The 25,258-nt window shown below is 38.1% G+C and overlaps 1 protein-coding gene across 12 annotated transcripts; it reads left to right on the top strand.

The window, feature by feature from the left end:
• The first annotated feature begins 1,320 nt into the window (after positions 1-1,320).
• Positions 1,321-24,068, top strand: TIAL1 (TIA1 cytotoxic granule associated RNA binding protein like 1). Of its 12 annotated transcripts, none has more exons than XM_070470282.1 (13): positions 1,458-2,420; positions 4,596-4,646; positions 9,179-9,275; positions 14,707-14,856; positions 15,097-15,151; positions 15,306-15,393; positions 17,288-17,363; positions 18,980-19,088; positions 19,413-19,508; positions 19,625-19,709; positions 19,921-20,044; positions 20,230-20,288; positions 20,383-20,471. In XM_070470282.1, exons 1-12 carry the CDS (start codon positions 1,573-1,575, stop codon positions 20,245-20,247), a joined length of 1,797 nt encoding a protein of 598 aa, XP_070326383.1. In that variant the 5' UTR covers positions 1,458-1,572; the 3' UTR covers positions 20,248-20,288; positions 20,383-20,471. The 12 variants fall into 12 exon arrangements, with proteins under 12 accessions (XP_070326384.1, XP_070326386.1, XP_070326383.1 ...); XM_020907888.2 differs by lacking the exon at positions 20,230-20,288 and adding an exon at positions 21,355-24,068 and having other exon boundaries at positions 1,677-2,420; positions 20,383-20,522; XM_020907889.2 differs by lacking the exon at positions 20,230-20,288 and adding an exon at positions 21,355-24,068 and having other exon boundaries at positions 1,707-2,420; positions 14,758-14,856; positions 20,383-20,522.
• The last annotated feature ends 1,190 nt before the right edge of the window (positions 24,069-25,258 follow it).

Below are 25,258 nucleotides of genomic sequence, written 5' to 3'. Positions count from 1 at the left end.
GGGTCTTCACTAAGAGGCAAACTTTTTCTCTGAGGGTCCCCAGTGACTTTGTCAACGTTATCTCCGAGTTGCACCAAGTTGGAGGCAATTCCTAGCCAACCCTCCTTGCCCACTTCCCTTTTCACAAGTGTCCAACATGTATTGTGGGGTTTTTGCCTATTCCTGTCCTCTTTTACCCTTCACAAATTTTCCTTCAATGCTTCTCTTGATCTTCTAAGGACCCAAATTACACGATGACACAAGGAGCATGTCAGATTAAATGGGAAACACTGTGTGGAACTGTTCAATGAATGGAACTTCAAAATAATGATTATAAATGTGGAAAAATATGAAATTGGATCCCTACCCTATATTTGTATAAAATTTAACTTCAGGTAGATTAATGACTTAAATTTCAAATATTAAGTTTAAAAACTTTTAGTACACTCCATGGATGAGTATCTTTTAGAATCTGTGATTCAGAAGTTGAGGTAGGAAAATACTTCTTAAACAATACACACACACACACACTCCATAAAATTAATCACTTTTGGGAATTCCCTGGTGGTCTAAAGGTTAGGAATCTGTGCTTTCACTGCTGAGGGTGTGGGTTTAATCCTTGGTCCAGGAATTAAGATCTCAGAAGCCACGAGGTACTGCCAAAAATAAATAAATAATTTTAAAAATTAAGCACTTTGTTCATTAAAGGCATTTAAAGAGACAGCTTATAAACTGGGAGGAAATATTTGCAATATACATAACTGAGAAAGGATCAGCATCAAGAATTCCTTAAAATCAATGAAAAAAACATCTAAGATAATACATTCCTGTCGTTTTAAGCCATTAAGGCTGTTAGAGCAACAATAGGAGATAAATAAAGTGGGCCAGGCATGGATCCATAATGAACTGCATTATGATAAATACAGTACTGTACCCAGGTCCAGTTAAGAGAATAAATCCCTTGAAAAGCTCTTTATGGACTAGTAGACAAAGCCCAAACTCCTCAGCATGGTGTCAATCCTTAACAACATGGTTCTAGAAACGCCCTGCTCTTCTTATCGCCTTATCCGATGAGTGAACGGATGGAGAGAACTTCGAAACTTGTAAAGCAATTTTCTCTGGTGGCTCAGTGGTAAAGAATCCGCCGGCCAATACAGAACGCAGGTTCGATCCCTGGAGAAGGAAATGGCAACCCCATTCCAGTATTCTTGCCTGGAATCTATCCCATGCACAGGGGATCCTGGCGGGCTACAGAGGTCACAAAGAGTCGAACACGACAGGGCACGACCCCCAAAGCAATTTACATGCCACCAACCCAGGCTCGAATACCTAGTTCAGGGAAAACGCGCCCAAAGGACGCGGCCGGCAGTCGGGAAAGTCGGAGGGAGGCTCCGGCGAGCGTAGCTTGCAGCTCAGCGCGGGTCCAAGGTCCACTCTATCCCCTTCACCCGTCGCGCGGGGTGGCGGTTGATTACAAGAGGCCGGCCGTTTTGGTTAATACTGTGGGGCCAGAAAGCCCCTGAGGGCTCGGACACCACGCGGAGTCCAGAGCACTGCCTTCAGCCGCAATTGAAGAAACCGCTCTCAAGCTGGATGGAGGCGGAGCGGCAGCTCCCGCAGAGCCAACAGAAGAGCCTTAATATGCCAGGAGCAGTGCTAGGACAGCCCCCAGCGCGAGGCACTCTGGGACTTGTAGTCTACCTCCGAGACGGGGCTTTCCCCCACCTCGTTTCCCCGCCTCTTAGTGTAGCTTTTATTCTGCCCCCGCTCCCCTCCCAGCACGCCGACTTCCTGGTCGCCGCACGCCTCACAGACGACTACACTACCCAGAAGTCTCTTCTCCGCGTCCCAGCACCCCGCTGGTGCCGGCCGTCTCCTTTGGACTACAGTTCCCAGAAGTCTCCTGGAGAAGTGACTCCCTCTCTCATTTCTAGGACCACAATTCCCAGACACATCAGCTTCCCGGCGGTTCTCTCTCTCTCTCTTTTTTTTCTTGACTCGAGCTGGTTGGGTTTCGCCGACCGGCCGGCGCACAGCGACGACGTGGTTCGCCGTGACACCGCACAGGGTTCCCTTAGCGGCCCGTCTTCCTCCCCTCTTAGCGATCCCCTTTGCAGGCCGTCGCCGCCGGCCTCAGCAGTGACCTGGCGGGCCGCGCCTGCGCTCTGCCCCGTTTCCTGCCTGGCTGGTGGCGGCGGCCATTTTGTCCATCCTCCTCCTCCTCCTGCTCCTCCTGGTTGGAGCGCAGTGTCCGGAGCGGGCTGGGGGGAGAAAGCCCGAGAGCAGGGTTCGGTGCCTTTTCCTCTGTCCCCAGCCGGTGCCCGGAGCCCCCCTCCCCTTCCTCCCCACCCCCTCCCCTCCCCGGCCCTGCCCTCCCCCTTGTCCCGGGATCGCTCCGTCGCACCCACCATGATGGAAGACGACGGGCAGCCCCGGACTCTGTGAGTACCCGAGACGGAGGGGGTGCCAGGCGCTGGGAGGCCCCCTGGCACCGCGGGACGCTGTGGGAGGGAGCCGGAGCGCGGGGCCGAAGCTGGGACTTCTCGGTGGATCCCTGGCCGCGGTGGCGCGGACGCGAAGTGCATTCCTCATCTGTCCCTTTTTTCCTTGGAAGGGAAGCCCTCCCTTCCCCCCCAAACACAGTCACTTCCTGGGGTCCGGGGCTCGCTTTGACCTTTCCCTCTCGCGCCCTTCTTTGCACCCCCTTCCTAAGCTGAGTTTCTGCACGGCAGAACCTGTCAGGCCTGGGAGAGCTCCTACTCTCAGACTGCTTTGGGAGCCCTGGGCTGGGCCGGGAGCTGCTGGTCCCCCCCACCCCCGCCCGACCATGGGGGCCGGGCCTGGTGGGGGTGGGCCTGGGGGTGGGATCGCAGCCGCCTCTCCTTGTGGGTCGCGAGGAATCGGCACTCGCGCCCTCCACGTCCCCGGCTCCAGTTGCTGCCGGCTTTTCTCCCCAAGTTGAACTCCCGAAGGGAGCCGGACGCTCGCCCGCAACTCTAGCCCCTGCTCTCTTTCTGCCCCACGTGCCCGCGCCCACGCTGTCAGAAACACTCGCCCAGCGCCCGCTACTTTGAGAGTGAGAAAGGGATGCCTCTTGCCGCCGGAGCATCTTTTCCCTTCTTGGATGATGAAGTTTACTTTGAGCGCTACCTACGCTAAACTGACAACCAGTTGTTAAACTGCTTTTGCTCTCATTGGTGTTACCTGCTTCTAATCTGTTTCTTGGGTCGAGACCTTCAGAGTTGGATAAGTAGAGGTTTTGTTTTTGTTTTTTTTAATCAGCTCTTCGACGTGTGTCTTTTGAGTGCTCTTTCTTCGATCTTGCTGTCGCTCTTTATCTGAAGCCCAGTGTAATGAATGAATTTCATCTTCCAATCGCCTTTTCCAGTTTCCTTGCCTTTTTACTGAAGAGTGATGACTCAGCATTTGCATTCCTTTGCAAATAGTGTGGCATTCCTTTCTTTTTTTCCTGAAAAAAATTTTTTTTTCCTTGGAAGTGTGAGTAATTCCTAGTTAAATGTTTAAGTTGGGTACCTTGGGTTTTCCTAACGTTTCGAAGCTCAGCACGCCTGCCTCCACTGCAGGCAGTCAGTCAGGTCGCTGCTTTGTTTTCTCTTGCCTCTGCCTGGTATTGATAGGATCATAGTCCACTTGGCTGTACTATCTGATGGCGAAATTACTTTGGGGGGAATAGACGAAGGTGGATGGGTACTCAGGAAGTTTGACCAGTTTCTCTTCTCTACTCCTAGCAAGGAAGGTGTGTTCAGTCAAGAAGGCAGATAATCTGTGTTCAGTATTGGTAATCTGTGTTCAGTATTGGTACAAGTTTGGCTTTTTGTCTTGTTGGGAGGGGGGAGATTACACTTTTTTGTTCCTGTTTCTTTAACGTCTCCCTAAAGTATCCTCTATTCTTTTTGAGAATTTGAGGCCAGCTTAAGCACATCAAATGCTTAATTGAAAAGCCTGCTTAATAGAAGTTTTCAGTGTATGTTTTGTGCTGTCTTCCATTTCTGCTGTCTTTTCCCAGAAGAGAGAATTGGGACAAGCTTGAAATTTGTCCTCTTGACATCTGTTGAAGCCAAGACTTGGGATTTAGTTAGCAATGTGTTCTTGGAAGGAAGCATCTGGGAAGGCTGAATTTAGGCCTAGCAAGCAAGCATGTATTTAACAAAGAGAAGTTACATTGTATTTAAAACTCTGAAGTGTCATCATTGCATCATGATAGCTACTGAATAATTGGTAAATTCTCGAGACACGTTTCACTTCTGTGTCCCTTATGAAGAATTCCTGGTTTTTGTCATGCTAAATAAAATGCTATTGCAGTACCTTTAATTCATATAACTACTTTGCCTCTGCCTTCTCTTCCATCCTTGTCTGACCTTACTCTACAGACTAATTTCTTTGTCACTTAAGAATTCTTACCTCAACCTTCTCCAAAGTCCTGTTCTTTCTCAGTATGTTTACAGTTGTCTAAAACTGTGACATATATACATTAAGTACTGAAACACCTTGAGCTTGGTTGTACCCATATGTCAGATGTCAGCACATGTTTGCTAGTCTTCCTTTTCCTTCTCCCACTCTTCTCTATGGGAAGGTTTGTTGTTTTTTTTTTTTAGACAAGGACTGCTACATCTTCCTAGGTCTTACCCCTGCCTGGAACGTAAGAGGTACTCAAATATTTTACAATGATTTTACTTCTTTTCACTAAATTTAATATTAAGTCCGTTTTTTAAGAAATCCTGATCGATTTAAAATTATATGTAGGCAGACATGGTCATATATGGTGTGGTCTGTTGATTTATATATATATATTTTAAACCTCAAACGTACAATTTTGAGATAAAAGCGAATGTTTCACAATTACATTTTTGTCAGATTTTAATAAAAGTAATGCATATTTTATATATTCTCAAAAGGTTCTTTTAGATACAAGTAACATGATGAAAAATTTGAAGGTGACTTTAGAGATTGATATCTAGTAGGGGTTTTGTTTATTTATGGAGATCCTTCTTTTATTTTACATTGTGATCTTTGGTTTGGGCTTTAAAGTGGTTGGTATGTTTTAAAACAATGTACTCTTAACAAAGTTTATCTTAAACTGTTTCCTTAAAATGCCTGTGTGTTACTAGTGAGGTTTTTTTCCTGCAGACACACACAAGCTAAGACATATGGTTCTATCATCAGAAAACAATATGGTGTTTATAGCCTAGGTAGGTCTTTAAATATTCATTACCTACAGTATTACTAATTTATTTGATGGTATTTAAAGTGATATAGAATTGCTTTGATGTTGAGCCTAAAGTTTGTCATATAGTTGCTTTGAAGGTCTGTTTTCTGATGTTCTTTGTTCTTATTTGACATTTGCGGGGTGGGGGGTGGGGGGAGCTAATATATATTGGGTAATTTGAGATCTAAAAAAACAAATGAGAAAAATTCTGTGTAAAACTGGTGTTGGAAGGGGACTGCCCAACACCTACCTTGTAGGATTCACATTTCAGATTTGTGTTGTGGATAACTTTGAGTGCAGTGATTTGATCCATGGTATTTCTGAATCTGTTATACAGCATTAAATTGTAATGGTGTTCTACTGTAGTTTTATTTTCTTCATCTATTCGATGTACCACAATGAATAGGAATTGTGGATCTGGGATTATACCATGTTGTACAGAGCCATCTTTTAGACTGTTTTCTTCCTAATAGAGACTCAGTCAAAAGAAGGAAATAAACCATTGATTTAGGGTATAATCTGACCATCCAAGGGCAATAACAGAAGTAAATACTATTAAATCCTATTATAAAATTGATTAGCTGTACCAAGGGTTTGGCTGTATTGGGCCTGTAATTAAATTAAGCCTCTCATTCAATTTAATCATGTTCTGTTTCTCTAAAATGTATGTGTATGTGCGTTAATATTCCTTATATAGTTGGTCAGTTCACTTATACTTCCTGTACCTTTCTTCTGCCCTACCTCCTTCCTAAAATGAAATATTGATAAATTGATCAGTTCATTAGAGGCCCATTGAAGGATATTGTTGCAAAATCTTCTCTTACATAAGAATTTGCAAGAACAAAACCAAAAATGTTACTTAGCCATAGCATCTTGTGTAAAAGTGCTGATAATTTTGGCCTCTGTAGGGCTAACCTTTTCAGAGTGAGAGCAGAGTCAGTGATGGAAAGTGTGATTAGCCTTCTGAAAGGCATGGTGTTCTTAAAATTCTGCCCAGTTCAACATAGGAAGTAGTTTGGCAATGTGGACTTTTGCCTACTATGAAACTGCCAAGTTCTAGTCTTAAATTTGATTTTAACCCTGAGGTTAGGGATAAAGACACTATTTTCCATTTTTAACGTGTTAATTCCTATAGTTCCTGTTCTTAGAAGACAAAATAGACCAAACGTATGCTTTTTCCCCACCTTGAGTTAAAAAGTGTTTTAGAATTTCCTAAGTATTTTCTCTTTGAATTGCCCAGATACAAACATTTGAGCCATTTGTCTTTTTCTGTTATTCTATGTTCTTCAACTAGAAATTTTATATTTAAATCCTTGGAACGTTAGAATATGTTGACTACCTCATAACCAAAGCAGAAAGAAAGTGTAGAAATGACATATAATTTAGAAGGAAAAAGGGTAATATTTCAGTATATTACCAAGATGTGATATTTTTGCCAGGTCAAGCCTTGAATATTTTTGTTAGTGTTTATTTTGGGACAGATAACTTTATGGTAATGTCAAGGTACTTAAACTGTATAGTATAGTGTTTTAAAAGTTGCGAAGTATTTCTATATTAAGTTGTATGGAGGATGCAGGCAAAGGTAGATAAATGAATTACAGAACTCTGAGTGAAGGAAAAGGCAGTCTTGAGATTTGGGTATAATTTAGGTGAAATTATGTGTTGAATTATACCCTTTTTATCCTGTCAGATTCAGATGTCCTACATGTGGTTATGGAAGGCCATTTTTATATTAGCTTCTGAAGTTTGCTCCTTTACCATTGAACTTTTAGTGAAAATATTTGAAAAATAGGAAACCTTAAAACTGGACTCTTTCTATAAGTATTTCATGACATTCTAAAATTAACCTTTTGCTCTTTGTTGCTTGAAGTGTAAATTAATATATCTAAATGTGCCTCTAGAAATTCTTCAGAATCTGTATTGATTAGAAATAGATTGACTTGGAATAAAGATCCTATGAAACAGGATGCCCATGCAGTTTTTCCTGGAAAGCTGTTTAAACACTCATACAAACTTAAAATTATTTAAATCATTTACAATTTGTTACATAAAAGCGAAAATTTTTACTTTGTTACTAGTTAGCTTTGATACCTGAAACTCCTGTTCTCTTAGAAATGAGCTGCTGCTGCTGCTAAGTCGCTTCAGTCGTGTTCGACTCTGTGCGACCCCAAAGACGGCAGCCCACCAGGCTCCCCTCCCTGTTTCTGGGATTCTCCAGGCAAGAACACTGGAGTGGGTTGCCATTTCCTTCTCCAATGCATGCATGCACGCTAGGTCGCTTCAGTCATATCTGACTGTCTGCGACCCTATGGACAGCAGCCCACCAGGCTCCTCTGTCCATAGGATTCTCTAGGCAAGAATATTGGAGTGGGTTGCCATTTCCTTCTCCACTTAGAAATGAGCTAACTATTACTATTTTAAGTTAGACGAGTTTTAACACTTCAGAGACTAAGGTTGCTGTTCTTTATAGCTAGGTCTACCTTGTATAAAAAATTCCAAGGATATAGACTGATAAACCCCTATGGGTTAAAAAAAAAAAAAAAGAAAGGAGACAGGTGATTGGCTAGCTCAAAAGTCGGTAACCTTTGACTGCTGCTGGGAGTGTGTGCACATTCTACTCACGGGTCTGCTCTACTGTAAATGTAACAAAAAAGGCAGCATAGTGGACCTAAGCCAGTTTGTCACCTGTTTAGTCTTCCATTCAAGTAACATTGAACTTATGTTTCATTTTTAGAGTGTGTTAAAGTTATTAGGACCCATTATGATGAAATTCTTAGATAAACAAGAAAATTGCTGTTCATTCTTAATCAGATTTTCTTTTTTTTAACACTTAACCTTACCTTTCTCAGTCCTGTTTTCCCTTTCAGAGTGTCCCTACTTAAACTATGGCAACTGTAGATGCAAGGCTTGTATTGGTCTCAATACATTGTTTCCAGATGTTATATATTATAGTTAGGAAAATAAAGCTTATTTTCCTTTCCAGAAGAAACAGTGTTTAAATTTTACAAATACTGTTTGGTTTATGAGGATCATAGCAGATGTGAGTTTTAGGAATTATACACTGAGTAGGGGAAAGACTTAAAAAGTTTATTCAGCTAAATTGAGACAGGCCTGTGATACAAGGTGGTCATCTTTGAGCGGCAGTGTTCTTTTCTTTTAAACTTAACCTGTATATTAAATTTCTTATACAATATATATATATATTCAACCTGTAATTAAAAAAACACACAAAATATTAGATATGTTACAGTCAAAAGTATGCCTGAATTTGTCTGTAATTTTTTCTGAATTTCTAGAGAAATCTTTATATTTGCTTTGTTATCTACATAAAGATGTATTTTGCTGATTCTGATGCATTTTAGATGAGGAAATTTTGTTATTTTACCCTGCTCTCCTGAAACAAAATAATGAAGACATACCATCAATGACAGTTTTATTACCAAGACAGAACAAAATCCTTCAATCTCTTGTGTGTTTTGCTATAACTTTGATTCTGTTCTTTGTTCATGTAATTGCTTTGGTTGAGGGTCTAAGATAAACTAACCTTATATCTGATACCCCTCTATGATTGGATGTTTTAATGAGTCAATATTTGTGGTACTGTGTGTGTTATACATTATTTTGAATTGTGTTTCACATCTAAACATTGTAGTTTTCTTGAGACTGGTTTAAATTACTATTTTTATTCTAACAGATGAGAAAATGATATATAGTCTACAGAATAATATGCTTTTGGGGGTATGCAAAATCACATTGATTTGCTCTTTTGAAGTGATACTGTAGTGCCCTAAGAACAGTTATGCTTTCCTAGGTGAGAGTTAATCTTACACGCAAAGAATGAGGCTTAATTGGAAAAATTTTATTGAAGAGAGAGGAAGTTGAAATAAAAGATGATGTGTAAATGATAATGCTTTAGAGCCAGAGCTGAAGGGAAATTGCTGATAGTTTTATTTTTTTTCTCTTCCTATACAGATACGTAGGTAACCTCTCCAGAGATGTGACAGAAGTTCTTATTCTTCAGTTATTCAGTCAGATTGGACCCTGTAAAAGCTGTAAAATGATCACAGAGGTAAGAGCTTCCCAGTTCCACATGCTGACAGTTAGCATAATGTTTAAAATTTTGAGATACATGACTTCATTTGTATCATTTTAAGCCTCAGGTTACTAGATGGAGAAATTAGTGTTTGTTGTGTTGACTTATTTGATTTGACTGACAAACTAGGTTTGGAAGTTGAGAGGACAAAGTTTCTGCGCCCTTATTTTCAAATAGTCCTTCATGATGATGCTGTCTTCAGGTGATGCTGCTTATAAAACATTGTTAGAGCTTATCTCAAAATACTGAAAAACTAGGTGATCTTTCATCTATTTACAGTAGGAACGTTACGTTTGGAGCTCAGGGATGGGTGTGTGTAGAACATTGGGTCATTATGAGCATAGTGCCACATAAGCATCTTGAACATAAAAATGTTCAAGTAAATGCTGACTGAACAACTTGATGAAGGTAGGAGTTTGAATTGAGTTGTTAATTTGTTTTCCTTCCCAGCCCCCCCCCCCCCCCCAAAATCTTACTTTTTCTACTTTCCTGGTCAGTGACTTGTGTTTCAGTTTATTCTCTTCTTTTTTATTTGTTAACACTTTTTTGGGGGGCGGGGGGGACTCTTCAGTTTGTGCCAGGTACCATGGTAAGTGCTAGGGATACAGTGGTGAATAAAACAGCTCCTGGCCCCAGAGAATTTTCGTCTAATGAGGGAGGCAGAGGCGTTAACAGGCACTAATGATACAGGATGGGAAATGCTGCAGACACCGAGTGTTTCAAGTGCTCTAGGAGCACATAGGTCCACACAGTCTTTAGGCAGGGGAGGCTTCTTGGGGGATTCAGTGTCTCAGGCGAAATCAGAAAGGATAGTGGAAACTGTCTAGATAGCAATCTGAGGAAGATGGGAATCCAGGTAGAGAGAAGAATGTTGATCCAGCCTGGTAGACAGAGAGCGGGAGTTGTTGTGAGATTGAGGGAAAAATAAAAACCATAACACGGTTGAGTTTGGAATGGGACTTGTCTTCTGAGATCCCAGGAGATGAGGCAGGAGCATTCAGCAGGGACCAGAGCTGGTTGAGGAGTTGGTGTGATGTTCTGAGGCTGCAGAAACTTAAACACCTGTAAGCCAAGTGGCCTTTGGATCCTCCTTCCTAACTGACAATAATGATCTCTCTTCTTTCCTTCCTGTCTTTGATTATTACTCATTCTTTCTTTTCATGCATTAAACATTTACTTTGTACTTGGCATCGTTCAGAGCGTTGGGGACATACTGCAGAGCTAGACCAGCAAGGTGCCCAAGAGTTCACGTATTAATGAGAGTATTGTCAACAACAGTAAACTGTTGTGGAAAGCCGTGAACTGTAATTCTGGATAGGGATAAGAGCTTTGAAGAGAATAAAACAGTTCCGTGATGACGAGTGGAGTGTTGGTGCCCTGTAGCCTGGGTGGTGAGGGGAGGCGTCCTGCTGTTGTCGGCATCTGTTTTGTGAATGTAATAATAAAGGTTCGTAAGGAGACGGGAACGAAAGTTGCCTAATTGAATGTTGAGGCTTTTTGGTTATGGTTTGTGATCCAGAAATCTCTCTTGTCAGTGGGCAGTTGACTCAGCCAGATTTTAAAGGATCAAATGAGTCTTTTTCAGACTGGATATTGGGTATGGGACCAACCTGGTAATGATTGCTGTCAGAAATCATCACCTCTTTGAGCTGAGATGGGAATAGCAAGATGGTGCTGTCTGCATTACGAGCTGGAGGCAGAGGGAACAACCCATACAAAAGCCTTGAGTTGGTAGTTAGCTTGGGTGTTTGAGGAACCAAAGACCAGGGGGGTTGGAGCCTGGTGAATGGTGGGAAATGAGTAGGCAGGCAGGGTTTGGGATCAATAGGGTGGTGCCAGCCATGACAGGGCGCTTGGGTTTTATTGTGGTTGCACCTGGGGCCTTAGGTAGGGTGGTAAAGTATTCCTGTTTGATTTCGGGGGAGGGGCTGTGCTGGGTCTTCACTGAGGGGCTTGGACTTTCTCTAGTCTGACATGCATTTTAAAGGTGACTGGAAAATGACTGTTGTATGGAGGGTGGATTTTAGGGGCAAGGGCAGAAGGAGAAGGAAAGTAGCTGTGTTTATTTCACTGGTCAAGGTAAGAGATGCCGTGGGGGGCTTGTTCTTTAGAGTGATAGCCACAGAGCAGAGGTAGATAAACTTGAGATGTATTTTGGAGGCAGCGTCGATAACACTGGATTGGCCATGGGACACAGGGAAATGAAGACATCAAGAAAAACCCCTAAGATTCTTATTTGTGGTTGTGTGGATGGTAATGCTGTTTATTTGCTAAAATGGGCATGAGTGAAGGGGGCATGGGATGGATGGGGGGAGTGGTGGGAATCACTCACTGTGTTGGCAGTGTTAAATTTAAGATGTGTTGTAGACATGTATCAATGAATGGACGTTATATGTAGGCAGTTGGATAAACGTTTTGGAACTTCAGGGAGACCAGTGCTGATAATACCAGCTTGCAGTAATGTTTGAAGCCATGGGACTGGGTAAGATGTAGTTGGTAGATCTAGAGAGCGCTGAGAGAGAAGAGAGTAGAGGGGCCTGGGTGCGAGCCCTGGCGCGGCTCAGCACCTGCTGTCCAGTTGCTAAGTCACGTCCGACTCTGTGACCCTGTGAACTGCAGCGTGCCAGGCTCTCCTCAACACTTAAGTGACCGTGGTAGCCTGAGTTAAGAGGGGAAAATGCCTTCAGAAAGACTTCCAGTGAGGAAATAGGAAAACCAAGAGAATATGGTGGAATCTAGAGGAGAATATTTAGAAGAGGAAGAGCGTTGTCAACTGTGTTGAATTCTGCTTGAAAGTCAAGATGAGGAAGAAAAGGGATCACAAAGATGGCAGAGAGGTCAGTGGTGAGCTCAGCACAAAATTTCCTTTTGCCGTGGTTGGGTTAGAAACTGGCTGGAGTGTTTAGGAAAGAATGGAATGTGAGAAAGTGGAAAGTCACTAGAAAATGTTTTGAGAAACATTTGATGTTTGTTTGTTTATATTAACTTGTATGCACAATCAGCCACTTGAGGGTGGAAGGGTTTGAAGTGAACTTTCATAATTTTTCCATATTCTACAACTCCTACACTTGAACTTGTAAATAGTTTTAAAGTCTCATATTTCTCTGTTTTGATATTTATGTCATCCAACAAAAATTGGTGACAACATGAAGGTAAGGACACAGTCGATTTTAGACTTTTTTTCCCTTTGGCTGCACAGCATGTGGTATCTTAGGGCTCTAACCCATGCCCCTTGCATTGGAAGCAGGGGTCTTAACCGCTGGACCACCAGGGAAGCCCCCATAGTGTCCCTTGGTAGTGGTGTAAATGGAAAGCGTTCAGAGGCCTTGAACTCTACTGCCGACTATGGTTTCCTTTCATAAATTTCATTTCAGTGTGTGAGAAAGCTCTTTCTTGCCCTTATGATGTTCTACTTTAGATACTGTCTCTTAGACTCTAGCTGCTTTCCCTATATACATGTGTGTATGTGTGTGCTCAGATGCTGTGTCTGGCTCTTTGCCACCCCATGGACTGTAGCCCGCCAGGCTCCTCTGTCCACGGGAGTCTCCAGGCAAGGATACTGGGGTGGGTTGCCACGCCCTCCTCCAGGGGATCTTCCCAACCCAGCGATCGAACCTGACTTTCTTAAGGGCTCCTCCACTGGCAGGCAGATTTTACCACCAGGGCTACCTGGGAAGCTCCGCCTCCGTGTACTATGATAAGTGTGTATTACCAGTTCTAAGGCAGATGTCAAAAAATTTTAACATCTCTGACAGTGACAAAAAATATCAATGGTGTCTTAAGTGAGATGAAATGCAGTGTGATATGAATATCTAAGAGTGTGTGTACACATGTATGTACGTACATTGAATGGGATCTGGGCTACTACTGGTTAGATAAATTTGCAATCAGTATGCACAAGTAGACTAGTTACCTGAAGCCTGTCATCGTTAAGAATACTTCTACCATTGGATTCCTGTACATTTTACTAGTTACCCATGTTTTCCTTAGAGACCATCAGGTCAAAAGAGGTGGGATGAGGAGGAAAGCTGACTAGCACAGATTTAGCCTCTTACTTACTTTGAAATCCTTTCTTCAATGAATGTTACTGGTAAATGTCAACTCTTTTTCACAAAAGGAATTTGAATGCGTTTTTCTCTTTGGAGTCTTTCCCCCTATTTCCTTTCTCTGTCTCGCAAATATAACATTCACGTTCACGTGGCTACAACAATAGGTTTTTGTATGAGAACCCATAGTTTTCTTGTCAGTATTAACGATTACACTTTTTTTCCCTTAAGGAAATGCCTTCTGGTTGCTTCACCACTATTGTTTTAGATGTCTTATTTTGGATTTTTCTTCTGAAACTTTCCTGGAATGAAAAACAGTGGTTGTTGAAAAGAGCTTAATTTTATCTGGTACTTTTAATCCCTTGTAAGTGCAACTGGAATTGCCACATTTTAAATGTTATTTTTAGTGTTTTTTACATGGAACAGTGATGAATATTTTTAGCCAAAATAAAAATATATTTGTACAATTGTATAGCTGTTCATTATAGGTGACTGTCTTATAAAAATTCATTTCCATTTTGGTTCATAGGTGATATAATTGCTAAAATTTAGGTACTTTGTTTTATATTGTTGTATTTTTTTTTGTTTATTGTTGATAATTTAATATTGCTATTTAGTATTTATTGGTGTTGTATTAGACACTCAGTCTTGTATTGGCATTTTCTGATGTAAAATTGTAGCTTTGCCTTGGAATATTCAGACACATTTTCAGAAAACCTTTTCTTAATCACTAGTACATTTTTCTGGTCTTTGGAAGACCAAATTCAAAGTGAATAGAATCTCCAGTGCTTTCAAAGCTTTTGAAAGGGATTTCATTTCAACAGTTGATTATAAATCTGAGATTTTTCGGTTTCCATTCTTATTCCTTCCTTATCCAGAGAAATACATAATCTTGTCTCATCATGTATAGTACTAATCCTAGTTTCGATCAGGAGTAAAGCTTGTAAAGTTGGTTCATTTCTGTATTTTTTTATATTCATGGGATACAGTTTATGAAGGATTATGATGCGTAAATAGAGTTCATCCCTTTGAAAATAATGTTGGGAGAGGAGAGCAGTGGTAAGGAGTGGTCCTCATCTCTCAGATCTGAGCTTGAGGTTTTGTTTAGTATAAACTTCTGTTTTATATTTAACATATTTCACCAGAACCCTATATTTTTATTTAATACTGATAGTCATGATTCTCTACTGCTTTGTAGTTCTGTTTGAGTACAACAATATTCTGAGGTGCAAAGCCAGGTATAGGTGTAAATCTTATAAAGTGTTAGGCTTTGTAAAGTGTTAGGCTTTCATAAGCTTATACAGTCTCACCTCATACATTCCTAGCTATCAGTAATGATTTTTCCTGGATTTTCTTCTCAGCAACCCGATAGCAGAAGGGTCAACTCTTCTGTTGGATTTTCTGTTTTGCAGCATACAAGCAATGACCCATATTGCTTTGTGGAATTTTATGAACACAGAGATGCAGCTGCTGCATTAGCTGCTATGAATGGGAGAAAAATTTTGGGAAAGGTAAGACAGTGAGTGATGGCGCCTTGTGAGTGTGTCTGTCTGCACGTCAGATGAGCTTGTGTTCTTTCCTAGCAAGTTTCTAAACAAATACTCAGCTCTGCCAAGTGATGGTTTTGTTTTCTTCAGCTTAGTGCTTTTACCAAAATTCATTCTGCTTGATAAATGATTTAATAAGTGGTAAGTGTTATGAGTCATAATGACATGCCTAATAATTTTATGAAATATAATCTTTATTTTTAGGAGGTCAAAGTAAACTGGGCAACAACACCAAGTAGCCAGAAAAAAGATACTTCCAGTAAGTACTCCTGCTGCATTTTACGGAAGAGTTCTGAAATTATCCTGGCAGCATTACCAGCTCACATAGGGCTTTTTCTTCCTTTTAGTGTTGCCTAAAAAAGGTTTAGTCCCTGACTTCTTAAATATTTGATTACTAAATGCTTTGATTTCAGATCATTTCCACGTGTTTGTTGGAGATTTGAGTCCAGAAATTACAACAGAAGATATCAAATCAGCATTTGCCCCCTTTGGTAAAATATCGTAAGTATCATAATCAATACTATATTCAATAGCAATAGGCAAAATTGTATATGATGAACTTGTATCAGAGTTAAGAGTTTCTTTCCCTAGTTAGTGTGATTTTTTTTGTTTGTTGTTTGTTTGGTTTTTTTGATTAGTAGATGTTGTTGAAAATGTTAATGTCATTTCAATGTTTTGGGGTCTTGTTTTCATCTAATCCTGTGTATAACATGTGAAAAAATTTTAAGTGATTCTATTTGTTATCTTTAAAGCAGATGTTTGGGTGGTAATGCCTATTAATAAAGTCTAGCTTTTGTGAAATGTTTTCAAAATTTGGTGGTTAAAGATACAGGTTAACCAAGATTAAATGTGATTTCGGTTATGTATTAAACTTTTATAGAAGGAATTTATAAGTGTGGAAAAGCAGGGAAATCCTTGGGTTTATTGTGAAATTAGAAATGTACATGTTATTATAATGATAAATGTGTTTTGATATTTTAGCTGAAAAGTAGCACTATTACAGTATTAAAATGTTTCAATGTCTGAGCCATAAATGTGGGATTTATTAGTAAATTATTTTTTGTTAGTGGTGTTTGATTCTGCTAGTTAGGGCTGAATTGTGGTTTGATTTATTTTTTCAAATAAAGTTTATGCTCAGATTTTACTGTATTGTTACTTGATCTAATATATTGGAAAATTAAAAGTGCTTACAAGTTCTATAAAATGTTTATCACAATTTATCTAATTAAAATCACATTGTTTTATGTATTTATTTCCTGTAGATTTAAGTTAAATGTTTTAGTACTTTACAAAAATATGTTTCACCTAAGAACAACAATATTTCTCTCTACAATTTGTTGTTCTATAGATTTTATTTGATAGATATAATTCTTAATTTTCTATTTTGATATTTGCTTTGCTTTTTAATCTCTAATAAATGTGGTAAGTAGTACTGTTTTAAAAATCAGTGTAAAAAATAATACAGGTTGCTTTTCAATCTTTATTTATACCTGAGACCTGCAGTTTTTCTAAAGTCCAAGTCACAATTAAAAGTAATAGCATTCTGGTTATTTTGCAGAATTGCTCATAAGAATGGACAGGATCTTGAAGGCTAACTGCAAGGAACTGTGCACACTGGAACTCAGTTGTAGATTTTTTTCTCATTTCTATTTATTATTATTATACATTATTTATATATACATATTTTAGTATTTACATTTTAACATTCTATATTCAGTGGAGTTCTATATTTCCAATCATTTTAACTTACTCACTAAAATTTCTGTGTAAATTTGTTGTTTTCGTACTGGTGTGCTTAGCATTGTTGTTAGTTTTTTATTCTCCTTTCTTAAATTTCTGAAAATGTCAATTTTTCAAAATTTACAGCTGCCCAAACTCCAAAATGATGGTAGAGAATTGACCAAGAAAAATAAAGAAATCTGTTAACAGGCCATGTATGCCTTTTTAATTCCTATTTTTTCCTCTTTTTCAATTTTTTAATATTTCATATATTTTGTATCACTAGGCAGAAAACATTTAACTATTTAGAGTTTGCATGGTAAAGTAGTTAGCATTGTTACAGTAATTTATAGAACCAGTAAACCTTAGAGGACACTAGCCAATAGAATATTAGCAAAGGAAACTATTGTTCCTATTAATCTTCAGATTTGAGCATTTAGTTTAGAAAGCACAGGCTATTTGATTAGGTTGCATGTTTATTACATGTTTTTGTCCTACTGCTTTTTTCTAACAGGTAAAGAAGCGTTAGGGAGAGTTCAGGAATGGCTATAGTTAATTAGGGCTAACTGAAATTTTATTTAAAAAAATGCTCACAATACAGTGTGTGTGGTTCCTTTTAGTTTTTATTTTGAGGATGACTCTCACTTCCCTCATTTAGCTGTGCTTCTTTTCACAGGGATGCCCGAGTAGTTAAAGACATGGCAACTGGAAAATCCAAAGGCTATGGCTTTGTGTCTTTTTATAATAAACTGGTATGTTCTTTCAGCTCAATTTGAATTTAATACAAAATTGAGTCATCAGTAAATGTTTTTGGATGTTAACAACAAACACGATGATTGTGTGATTTTGTTTGAGTAATAGTGCATAGTTTTATTTTTTTTCCGTAAGCTTGGAAATAAATGGGAAAAGATAGACTGGTTATAAGGTGGTTATAATGAAGAATATTGAAGTTTGCAATTGTGACTTGGTATGGGTAAGCTGTGTTAGAAGTAAAACTCAAAATTAGGACACATGAGCTAATCTCAGAATTTGGAGGGAAGTTAAATTATGTTTGTCTTAACCATGAAAATCTCAATTTTAACTTTTAAATTATATTATCTGTATCTTTGTAGCTGGGATGGTAATGACTACAACAAGTTACATAACTGAAATTTTAGGCAATTCACATTGATATTTGCATGTATTTAAGAAAAAGGCATCAAATATCTAAGCATTTGCATTAACTGCAACATCAGATAATACAGTGGGCTTTGATATTAACATTTTCAGTTTCAACAACAAATTGCATGTTTTACTGAAGCAGGAAGATAAAGGGACGAGAGTTGTATTCTTTTTTTTTTCGACTGTTCTAGGTCTTAGTTGTGGCACGTATGATTTCTAGTTTTCCCTGCACATGCAGGCTCTTTAGTTTGAGGCATGCAGGATCTAGTTCCCTGACCGGGGATTGGTTCCAGGCCCCCTGCATTAGGAGCCCGGAATCCCAGCCACTGGACCACCAGGGAAGTCCTTGGAGTCATATTCTTTTTTTGCTTAGATTCATTGCAAGTGCACATTAACCTCTATAATCTAAACTCATTTTGGGAGAATTCCCTGGTGTTCCAGTGATTAGGACTCTGCAGTTCCACTGCAGAGCGTATGGATTCGATCTCTGGTTGGGGAACTAAGATCTTGCATGCCGTGTGGCATGGCCAAAAAAAAAAGTTTTTTTTTTACAGCATTCCAACTCTTCTTAAGCTTTAAATCTCGTGTCTAGTCATGTGTGCATACGTATGTGCTAAGTCACTTCAGTCGTGTCCAACTCTTTGTGATCCCAGGGACTATAGCCCACCAGGCTCCTCTGTCCATGGGATTCTCTGGGCAAGAACACTGGAGTGGGTTACTGTGTCCTCCTCTGAGGGATCTTCCTGATCCAGAGATCAAACCCTTCTCTCTTAGTCTCCTGCATTGGCAGGCGGGTTCTTTACCACTAATATCACCTGGGAAGCCCTGTCATAATCATAATCCATTGCTATTAGAATGTAGATTTGGTAAGGGGTAAGGTGATTTAGACCATAATGTCAAGAGTTTTTAGATACTCTACAGTAAAAGTTATGTTACAGATCAACAAGATATTTAAAAACAACTGTGTCCTTTTTCTTGGTTATCAATGGGATTGTGATTTTTCTTCTTGCATGTTTGAATTATAAATTTCCCTTGATGCTTAAATGCTATTCCTAGTATCTTAAAATCTATAAGTAAACATTGCTGTAATGAGTCACTTGCTGCTAAGATTTTTGTCTCTAGAAATGCCAACATTTTATTTCATCTTAGTCTTGTATACCGTTATTTTCTGTGTTGGTAATCGCTCTTTTCTATTTTTTCTTCACAGGATGCAGAAAATGCAATTGTGCATATGGGAGGTCAGTGGTTGGGTGGTCGTCAGATCAGAACCAATTGGGCCACACGTAAACCCCCTGCACCTAAAAGTACACAAGAAAGTAAGATACATCTGCTTTTATATGTTTTTAAGGATACTTCACAGAATAATCTGTTAGTATAGTCTTAATTTCTTAAAATTTAATTTTGTTAGCATTGTAAGACTCATTTAATTTTCAATATATTTATCTGAAAATAACTGGGCTTTGATGTAAGTATATTTGAAGCTGTGAACCAGCTGATTTTATAGATCAAATCAGTAGTGTCGAGGAGAAAAAAGTTCTGTTTCTCCCCACAGTGAGGCATATCTCATATTTTTATAGTATTACAGTAATCCATTTTATAATGCTGCATAACTGTCAACACTGTTTTCTTTCTGCACAAAGATAACACTAAGCAGCTGAGATTTGAAGATGTAGTAAACCAGTCAAGTCCAAAAAACTGTACTGTGTACTGCGGAGGAATTGCTTCTGGCTTAACAGGTATAGTGTCTCTTTTTTCTAGTCCCCTTCTCTGTGGAGCGTCATCATCATTAGTAGTAATTTCTTGATAACATGAACCTTAAGTATTTTACATTTTTTGTACGTTTATTTTTCAGATCAGCTTATGAGGCAGACCTTCTCACCATTTGGGCAAATTATGGAAATCAGAGTTTTTCCAGAAAAGGGCTATTCATTTGTCAGGTATAATTCTACCTTAATCCATTCCTTTCAGTTATATTATTTGATCCCCTCAAGTATGTGTTTGTTATTTTAGTACTTCTTTGCAATATAGAACTTTAAACTGCCTACATGATGTGCTTTAGGAAAATACCAAGTTTTGATAGGTTTAAACTAAGGGGTTTCTGTGTTACTAAGTTTAAAAAAAACAAACCTCCTTCTCTTCCTCTCTCAGATTTTCTACCCATGAAAGTGCGGCTCATGCTATTGTTTCGGTGAATGGTACTACAATTGAAGGACATGTTGTTAAATGCTATTGGGGTAAAGAATCTCCTGATATGACTAAAAACTTTCAACAGGTAATTCGATTTTTCATAGCACTTTTTAAGGTTTCCATCTTACATATCTACATAAGAGCTTTAGAAAGTCTGTAAAAGAAAGCAAAAAATAAAGCATATAGCTGCTTTCAGTTGATTTTATTAATGCTATTTCAAAAGTGATTATTTTACGGTATTAACTGAATCTTAATACTTTCTTTTCACAGGTGTCACCACCCCAATAAACTTAGACAATGATAAATAACAGAGTCCTATTCACATAAGGGTGCTTACTTAGTTTTTCTCTTCCTTGTCTCCCACTTTCTTCAAATACTGTGTTTCTTACTCGTTTCCTAAAAGAGTAATTTGCTTTTTCCTAGGTTGACTATAGTCAGTGGGGCCAGTGGAGCCAAGTTTATGGAAACCCACAACAGTATGGACAGTATATGGCAAATGGGTGGCAAGTACCGCCTTACGGAGTGTACGGGCAGCCATGGAATCAACAAGGATTTGGAGTAGAGTAAGTTGTTTGAGCTTTTCCAGTGTAGAAGCAGATAACGTTCCAACAAAAGGAAGCTAAAAGTATGTTTTCCTGGGGAGAATCTATTTAAATACACTGAACAGTGTGGCGTTATAAGCATTGTAGAAACTATGAAAAATGCTGAAACTTTGCTTTTTATAATCTAGGTGGAAAGGGAGGTTGGGATAGCATTTGAAGTGTCCTACTATCTCTGTGAGCAGTTGGTAGAGTTTGACTTGTATTTCTAATACTCCATTTTATCTACTTATTTACTTTTGCATGGAAAAGATCTTTTGTCTTATTTATGTTCAGAAATTTAATGCTTTATGCCTATTAGCTTGTGTGAGAAGTCTCCCAAGATTTATCTAATACAAAGCAGCTTACCCTTTTTGTTTTATGGATCGATTGCATTGTTCCTTGTACTTTTTCCCCCTGGGCCAGCCTAGATTATTATTCTCAGCAGTTGCTCCTCCCCCTTCCAGTGTAAACATGTGTTTTTTAAATTGCTTATAAATTGATATACGTATCTACCATGTGTGCAATATTTGGAGGGTAGATGTGTTGAATCATTTGTCATTTTTTAAAAAAAATCAGCTTTGAGATATTTATCAGACAACATTATGTTGTCTAAACAAAAATTTAAGACTAATATTAGAATATATATTTTGCATATGTGGCTAGATATGTAACATTTATTTCTTTGATCTTTGTTGTAGATATCTTGATTTCTTGTCTGTTCTGTGATTAGGCTCTGCTTGATTTGTGTATAAATGTGTAGATGATTTTTTTATTTGTGTTTGCTGAATTTTTTTTTTTTTTTCTTTCTTCCAAGTCAATCGCCTTCAGCTGCTTGGATGGGTGGATTTGGTGCTCAGCCTCCCCAGGGACAAGCCCCTCCCCCTGTAATACCTCCTCCCAACCAAGCTGGATATGGCATGGCCAGTTACCAAACACAGTGAGCGGGGACTCTAAACAAAATGTAATTCATGATAGCTTCAATTTCCTTGTGACACTCTGAAGACATGAAAGTAGACATCGGAAAATGAAAATATTTATTTTAAAAATTGAAATGTTTGGAACCTTTAGCACAGCTTTGCTTTGGTGAAGGACACATGTCTTCTAGTTCTGCCTTTTTAAGTTTTTGTTCATGATGGATATGAACATGATTTTTCTTTGTGTATAAAAACTAAAATAAAGTGAATAAAAAATTCTGACTACAAATTTTGATATAATAGGAGAAATGGGTAATACATTTTGATTCTTAGATACTATTCCATTTTTATCTTGCTGTTCAGTATTTTAACTCACTGTGTTTTTAAAAGAGCAAAAAAGGGAGGATCGTGAAAACTGGGAATCACATGTAAGTTCATCCTGAATTTTGATACTCCCCTCCCCCGAGGTGGACCACATTCGAAGTCAGCAGGAAAAAAAAGTGATGTTGAGAAGAAATGCATGATTTTGGAGTCGCTTTGGAGGAAATACTTTCTCTGTGCCTAAAGAAACTGAAACCAGACTGATAAAAGAAATTTTGTAACCTAAATAAGGAACAGCATTGTCTGACTTACTTGAGCAAATGTTGGTGGTCCACATTAAGACATATTTTTAAAACTTTAAAAAGTGTTCATAATTAAAACTGTAGTAAACTACATTTCATTTTGGGGGGAAAATCCCAAGTATGGTGTTTGTATTAAAGTCAGACAGTCATACCTATGCTTTTACATGAAGTTTAAATGATATACATTGTAAATATTGAATACAGTGTTTTAAAAGCATGCTTCAACATAGAAGTAGCAACAATGTAATTATTTGAAGTAACACTTAACACACTCCACTGCATTGAATGCAATGGATGAATAAGAATGTTTAAGACTGACATTTCCAAGGTTGGCTACTATGTAAGATTAAAATTATACAAATGACAGAAAAAGCCTTAATTTTAATTTCATACAAATCTGATGCATTAGTACATTATAAAATGTCATTGGAAATTAGATTTTTTTTTTCTTTTTTCTGTTTTTGCTTTACATCATCTGGTATGTAAATACCTTGATTAAAACCTTGTAAGCCTATTTCAAGGTTCCTATAAGTTGTATAGTACAAGCGTTTTTAAAAAATCTTGGGGTGTTTTTTAAAATTAGATATATTTTGCCCAAGAATTTTTTTAACAAGATTGTTAAAACATCTTATTTAGACAGTTTGATGTACCAATTTATAATTGGATATTCAGCTTAAATAGTACACAGAGTTGTGACTTTTATTTTTAATTAATTTTTTCCTTGTGGGTAGTGTGCATGGGATGACAAGTCTGAACAGAGGCTGAGCTGTATGAGTGCAGAGTTTGTAAATGATTTGATTGGGTAAGATTAACACTTGATTCTGAGGTATTTTTCAGGCCATGTGCATACAATCTGCCTCAAATTTCTATCATAACAGGAATGTAAAAGAGAGAAAAATTCTATCTATTTGAATTTTGACAGCTAGGGGGTGCAAATGTTTAGGCAGTGTATTTGAAATGTTTTGTTGAAGTCTGGGCACCAAAATGAAAAAAACTCTTCATAGTTATACTAATAAGATACAGTTAGCACCCACAAATTACTGGTTTTTAAACTTTTGAAGTCTTACAATTAGCTTTAAAATAATGGTTTTGTAAATTGGTCTCCACAGTAATTTTGGTATTTTCCTTCTTCCCCCATTTAGAAATTTATTAAATATGAAAATTTGCAGAGTCTTAAGTTGTTCGTCTTCAGGCCAAATTTTTTATGGCACTTTAGTTTTAACCACAGTACTCATTTATTACATTCATCTATTATAAAATTTACCCTTATTTCTTTTGTTCATGGTTGGTATCTTTGGGGGATGTTTTGGAAAATTTATATTTTATAAGGAGAACACTCAAATTATATCAATTATGCCTCCTAGTTAAAATTTTCTTAAATATATGTGAAACTTGAACTAAACTCTCAGTTTGCCTTTTTTGGTCTGCCAGTAAATTAAGTAGCTAGTTGCAACACCAGACTAGTTAATACTGCATAGGAAACATATGACTGAAATCTTTTCATCTTAACCTGAAAGAACAAGATTACGTGCTCAGTTCAGTTAATGGAAATTATTAATATTTCTTATTAAATGGTTTTTAAAATATAAAGCTACTTATCCAAATGAAATGTACCATTTTAAAATACAACTATCAAGCTAACACAGACTCAAGAACTATTTTATAACACAGAGTGAAGTCAGTGCTATCTTGATCCAGTTTAAGCCTAAGAATCGTTGCCTTTTCCATGTTCATTAAAAACAGCAGCAGAGATTCTTTGGCAAGCTAGAAAATGTTTATTTCATAATCACTTTGAGATTTATTTTTGGTGATGTGTTTCTGCCTACCACCTTCTTTGCTCTGATCTCTCTACTAGTATTTCCCCTCATGCCATTCCCACTTGATTTTCATGTCTGCTGGCAGTGAGAGGCTGAAATGACTGGCCAACTTAAGCCAAAGCTGTAAACCACAGTTGAAGTAAGTCTTTCAATAAAGACTAGACTATATGATGAGTGACTTTTTCTTATTGTCGTTTATTACATAATTATCCTTCCAGGCTGCCATAAAATAGGCAATTCCATTTTGTTTTACATTATTAGTTAAGGTATATGAAGTTTACATATATTTAGGACCTATTTCTGGGTTCTGTATAAGTCATAAACATCCATTTGCTTTGCTGGATTAAAATTTTATTTCTGGATATGGAGGAGTAGAAATTTGCATCCTTCTAAAAACGTATGTTCTGTTGAATGTTCAGTTCAGTTGCTCAGTCGTGTCCAGCTCTTTGTGACCCCATGGACTGCAGCACGCCAGGCTTCCCTGTCCATCACCAACTCCTGGAGCTTACTCAAACTCAGGTCCATCGAGTTGGTTATGCCATCCAACCATCTCTGTTGATTATTAATATAGTAAAATCTCATTATAGAGTCCACAAGTAATGGGGACCATAAGTTTACCATTTCTGGATTGATCTTTGGTAGTGTTATGAGTAAAGATTATGCTCAATAAACAGAAAAAGCAGAAAAAAAATTTAATAAATTGTCTAAACACCTTTCTAACAGGTGTGCCCAAATTATATCTTACCTATTCATTGAAAAATCAGCATTTGGGCTTCTACTGAATACATTATAAACATTGAATTTGCGTTTTTAGTATGTATTGAAAAGATATGGAAATGATTTAGACATTTACTTTTATGTAAAGCCTTCAGAGGTTCAAATGAGTGGGTTTTGTTAAATAAGCATTCTGTGTATAGTAATAAATTGTCCTACTTACTATGTTCAGATAGACCACTACAGATTGTATTACCATCTCTTCCACTTTCAAATAAGGAAATTATGTGAATAATTATGACATTTAAAAAATGTGTCATTCCAGGTTGTGGTTAATTAGTGTGGTATTTAAATGCCAAATGAAACCTAAGCTTGTGCCTACCTATATTGGGTCTATTTTGGGAGGGGGGCTATTTTTAAATAACTGCAGATAAACTAGAAACTATAATTCACAAGGTACTTTGTATAAATATCTCTTTGAGGGGCACAAATAATTTTAGAATTGCCCTAATGTGAAGAAGATTCAGTTTATATCTAGAAAATAGAGGAAGGGGAATTATATGTATTTGTCTTAGAAAAAGGGGGTGTTAATAATCACTTACCCTTTTGTTAAATTAGACTTTTGTTTGAAGGAAGAGATTAATCCACGT

Source organism: Odocoileus virginianus, chromosome 7 (genome assembly GCF_023699985.2).
Source record: "Odocoileus virginianus isolate 20LAN1187 ecotype Illinois chromosome 7, Ovbor_1.2, whole genome shotgun sequence".
NCBI lineage: Eukaryota > Metazoa > Chordata > Mammalia > Artiodactyla > Cervidae > Odocoileus > Odocoileus virginianus.
The sequence above is the reverse complement of the archived record's forward strand: the minus strand, read 5'-3'. Positions and strand labels throughout refer to the sequence as shown.

Excerpts from the sequence above, each read along its gene's own strand:
- TIAL1 (XM_070470280.1), top strand. The coding sequence starts at position 1,573 with ATGGAGGCGGAGCGGCAGCTCCCGCAGAGCCAACAGAAGAGCCTTAAT. Across the intron at positions 15,152-15,305 it reads CCAGAAAAAAGATACTTCCA|ATCATTTCCACGTGTTTGTT; the intron begins GTAAGTACTCCT and ends CTTTGATTTCAG. Across the intron at positions 19,089-19,412 it reads ACCTAAAAGTACACAAGAAA|ATAACACTAAGCAGCTGAGA; the intron begins GTAAGATACATC and ends TTCTGCACAAAG.